Genomic DNA, 4730 nt, shown 5'->3' with positions numbered 1-4730 from the left:
TTCACGGATCTGTCACCTGTGTTTCAGTGGCCACAGTGATAGAACCTACCTGTTTGGATAACTGAGTCAAAAACCTGGGTCCTCTTCCACTGGTGGCACAGAATTGCAGGCACGGCCACATACATAAAAGATGAACTTCCTCCCCAGGAAAGCATCAGACGCAAGTGACAGAAAGACAACAGTAGATTTCATAAAACTTTCTTTAACTGCACTTTTATTTCTTCCAGAGATATACTTCAAAAAGGATCTGGGACCCAATGGAGCAGGGAAATTATACCATAGTGAAAGAATTTATTTTCCTGGGAATTACCCAGTCTCGAGAGCTGAGCTGGGTCTCATTTGTCTTCTTGTTTTTCGTGTACATGACAACTCTGATGGGAAACCTCCTCATCATGGTTACAGTTACCTGCGAAGCTCACCTTCACACTCCCATGTACTTCCTGCTCCGCAATCTATCTGTTCTTGACATCTGCTTTTCCTCCATCACAGCGCCTAAGGTCCTAGCTGATCTTCTGTCAGAGAGAAAAACCATCTCCTTCAGTGGCTGTGTCACTCAAATGTTCTTCTTCCACCTTCTGGGAGGTGCGGATGTTTTTTCTCTCTCTGTGATGGCATTTGATCGCTACATAGCCATCTCAAAACCCCTCCATTATATGACCATCATGAATAGGGGACGATGCGCTAGCCCGGTTGTGGCCTCCTGGGTGGGGGGCTTTGTCCACTCCATTGTGCAAATTTCCCTCTTGCTGCCCCTCCCCTTCTGTGGACCCAATGTTCTTGCCACTTTCTACTGTGATGTCCCCCAGGTGCTCAAACTCGCCTGCACTGACACCTTCACTCTGGAGCTCCTGATGATCTCTAATAATGGATTGGTCAGTTGGTTTATATTCTTCTTTCTCCTCATATCCTACACAGTCATCCTGAGGATGCTGAGATCTCATACCGGAGAGGGCAGGAGGAAAGTCATCTCCACCTGCACCTCACACATCACTGTGGTGACCCTGCACTTTGTGCCCTGCATCTATGTCTATGCCCGGCCCTTCACTGCCCTCCCCACAGATACTGCCATTTCTGTCACCTTCACTGTCATCTCTCCGTTGCTCAATCCTATGATCTACACCCTGAGAAATCAGGAAATGAAGTCAGCCATGAGGAAACTAAAGAAACGACTATGGCATTCAGAAAAGATTTAAATTCTATGAGGATGTGCTAACACTGAAATTTAAAGATAGATATTAAATTTCACTTCCTCAAAATGTCCAGAGATCACCTTAAAGCCAAGAAGAAAGGGGCATCTATGGATACCATGGGGTCCTAAAAGAGGCTGGTCCTATAGTACGTACTGGGGACCCATGGGTGATACCACTTTAAGGTGAGACCCATTATGTCTTCCACTACTCGCTTTCAATTATTCATTCCACATATATTTACAGAGTACATATTATGTGCTTGGCAGAGGTGGGATTCAGACTGCTGCAGAAAGATTAAAGATAGTCACTGTCCTACAGGCACACTCCAAGATGCTATAAGAGGATATGGACAAAGTGCAGTGGAAATATTGTAGGCACTTTACTTGAGAGCTTCAAAGGACATTCGACAGTGAGGAGACCTTTTCAAGGGGAAAAAGATAGAAAGGGACAGTCTAGGCAAAGAAGTCAGTATTTGTGGAGGGAAAGACTGATGTAAGAGTGTGCCACGTTCATGCAACAGTGAGCTCGTTTTAGCCACGAAGTAGTACACTCCTGGAGTCAATACCAGTACTTGACGTTTGGAAGGAAAAACTCCATCTGTGGTCTCCTGAGCAATGCAAATCTGTAATTTCTACTAGGGACAGAGGATCCCCAAATCACTCCAAGGTCATGGTTTCCTCCTGGCAGAAGGAGGTAATGCTGTAATTGGGAGTATTCAGGAAAAATTAACACTGATGAGTAGAGGCTTTGGACAGCTCACCTGGATTCATGAAAGGCTTAAGCAAACGCAGATGCTAAGCACTCCCATGGGAAGCAACTGAATCCCCATTAGAGAGCAGGATTATCCCAATCACAGACTGGATAGGCCCAAATGTCTCATTGTTTCTGTTTTTTTGTTTCTTGGGAGTTTTTTTTCCAGGTTTGTTGAGATATAATTGACATGTAACATCATGTAAGTTTAAGGTGTAAATCATGTTGATATGATAAACTTATATATTACTATATTATTACCCCCATAGCATTAGCTACCACCTTCATCACATCACATCACATGATTAACATTTCTCTTTTGTGGTCCTCATTGTTTCTTCACACAGAGACCTCACAACTTCCTTACACTTCCCATTCAATCCATTAGAAGGTAAAGACAGGATAATAGAAAGCATGAGGCTTTAATCAGTGAATCTGAGAATTTGCTAGTCTCTATGAAATGAATGGAATGAGAATGGTGCTAGGAGAAGATTAATCTAAAAATCCATTTGGTATTTTGCTGGGATCTATTGACTTTACTGTACAATATCTCCCATTATGATAAAGCTCAAGCCATAAAAGCTGTCACTCAGGTATTAATCAGACACCTAAACACCATGACAGAAAAGTTCAAAACAGAAGTAGTTAACCACAGTAAAAGTTTATTTAATTCTCATGTCACAGGCCAATGCTGGTCTACAGTAAGAGTTGTGTCACACATTCATTTAGAGAAACAGGCTTCCGTTTCTTCCATCTTTGGCTCCACTTCTCTCCAGAGCCTCACAATGCTTTCCATTCATCCACAAAAAAAGGAAAAAGAGAGAGGATTAAGAATTATGAGGTAAAGAGAGGGATGGTTATGGGCCAGTCATGAAAGTAATGTGTATCACTTTTGACCACATCCACTGGCCAGCTCATAGTCCTATGGCCTCAACTGACTGCAAGGGAGTTTGGAGAATGTGATCCTGCTCTGTTCCCAGTAAAAAGAGGAGAACATGAAAACTGATGAACTCCAGCGATTTCTTCCATACATATAACACATTATTAAGAAATCACAATTGGATTAGATGAGAAGGACTAAGACTTTATCTCTAAAAGGATTCTCTTAATACCTAGAAATATTTGCTGGAAGTGCTACTGGATCATTTGGATTCACAGAGAACCAAACTGAAATGAAGCAGATAAGAGGAAAGAAAATTTAATAGAAAGGATGGAATGGTGATCAAAGTAAGCCTGGAAATAGCATGATAATAGGCTAGAAGGTCAGGATCCAAAACATAGAACACTGGAGGAGAGTGTCCAAAGAGGACTGGTCAAGAAGACAACCCTCACTTAGCCTCATACTTTCTAAAGGCTAGTTGTAAACAAACATCTAATCATCCAGAAGCTCCTATAGAGATAAATACCATCTTCTTTGTTGATTGCTCCTCCATGTGTTCTATTTTTTGCCCATCACCCAAACATTTTCTGAATTATTATCTAATATGAGACTTACTTGCTCAAGCATAGAATTGAACAAAGACATAGGTTTGTCTTCAGCTGTATCCATCTGCAGACCAAATGACTATTTACTGCCTGGCTCCCTCTTTGCTCTGGCATCATTGTTCTTCAGATCCTACCTACTTTTCACAATGATTCCTCTTTCTTATATTTCTGTTGACTTGACCTTGAGAAAAACCTTTGTGAATGGGCAGAATTTTAAGTAACCAAAGATATATGCAATCAGAGTTTATATTCTCAACTGTAGGACCCTGCAAATGATAGAAACCCAGCAAAATCCACCCAGGAAGTTGCCTTGGACTGTTTACACGTGCAAAACAACCTCATCACACACAGAGATGGAAAGCAATGGAATTCAGGACAACACCATTAAATTTACTTCTCTTTCAACATGACACCAATTAATTATTTGGATTAATCTATATCTTTCTCAAGGTGGAGACATTTTCTTTGGAATTATTAGATATTAAACTGATTCTAGCTTATTCTACACAGGTCATATATACTTGGTCCTACCATCTGATTTTTTTCTATATAAAGAAGGTTGGTTTTAAACCTCCACAACATTTTTCATAAGCAGATAAATGTATCTACATACACAAACTGGCTGGTTTAGGAGTGATCCTGCCATTCTGGACTTGTTTGAGAAATTCCAGAAGGTTCAGGTTGTTGAAGCTTAATTTCTAGGACTCTAGGATAGTCAGCAAAACAGAAACTACATTTAAGCATTCATGAAGTTTCAGCCACAAAACTCTGCCCTGGAGGGATATGCAGAGTTTTGTTGTTGATATTGTTGAGGCATGACTGACATTTCAAGTCAGAAAGGGAATGTTACCAACAATGCTCTTATGCAATAAAGACAACTATTAGTTACTACTTTATTAGTAATCTATTTCTGTGTAACATATTAACCCACAACACAGTCGCTTAAAACAACACACATTCCTTAAGTCACAGTTTGTGTGGGATGGGAATCAGTCAAGACCTAGCTAAATCTTCTGCTTCAGAGTCTCTCACATGGCTATGTCAAGGTGTCAGCTGGGAGCTGCAGTCTCATATGAAAGTTCAACTGGGGAAGGATCCACTTCCAAGCTCACTCACATGACTGTTGGCCAGAACCACAAGCTATTGGACGGAGGTCTCAGTTTCTTACTGGCTGTTGGCTGAAGGCCTTCCTCAGGCCCTAGTCCTATGGGTCTCTCCAACATGGCAGCTTACTTCATCAGAGGGAGCAATCAAAGCAAAGGAGAGTGTGTAAACTAGACAGAAGTCAGTCTTTTATAGCCTCAT

General features: G+C 41.3%; 1 protein-coding gene across 1 annotated transcript; it reads left to right on the top strand.

Moving 5' to 3' along the window:
• The first annotated feature begins 257 nt into the window (after positions 1-257).
• LOC139040731 (olfactory receptor 4D9-like) lies at positions 258-1193 on the top strand. Its single transcript, XM_070487493.1, has one exon. The coding sequence runs from the start codon at positions 258-260 to the stop codon at positions 1191-1193; it is 936 nt and encodes a 311-aa protein (XP_070343594.1).
• Positions 1194-4730: the final 3537 nt, after the last annotated feature.

Source organism: Equus asinus, chromosome 17, assembly GCF_041296235.1.
Source record: "Equus asinus isolate D_3611 breed Donkey chromosome 17, EquAss-T2T_v2, whole genome shotgun sequence".
Classification (NCBI taxonomy): Eukaryota; Metazoa; Chordata; class Mammalia; order Perissodactyla; family Equidae; genus Equus; species Equus asinus.
Note: the sequence above shows the minus strand (reverse complement) of the source record. Positions and strands in the feature narration are given on the sequence as shown.

Bases quoted from the DNA above. Each gene is read 5' to 3' on its own strand.
- LOC139040731 (XM_070487493.1), top strand. From the start codon at position 258: ATGGAGCAGGGAAATTATACCATAGTGAAAGAATTTATTTTCCTGGGA.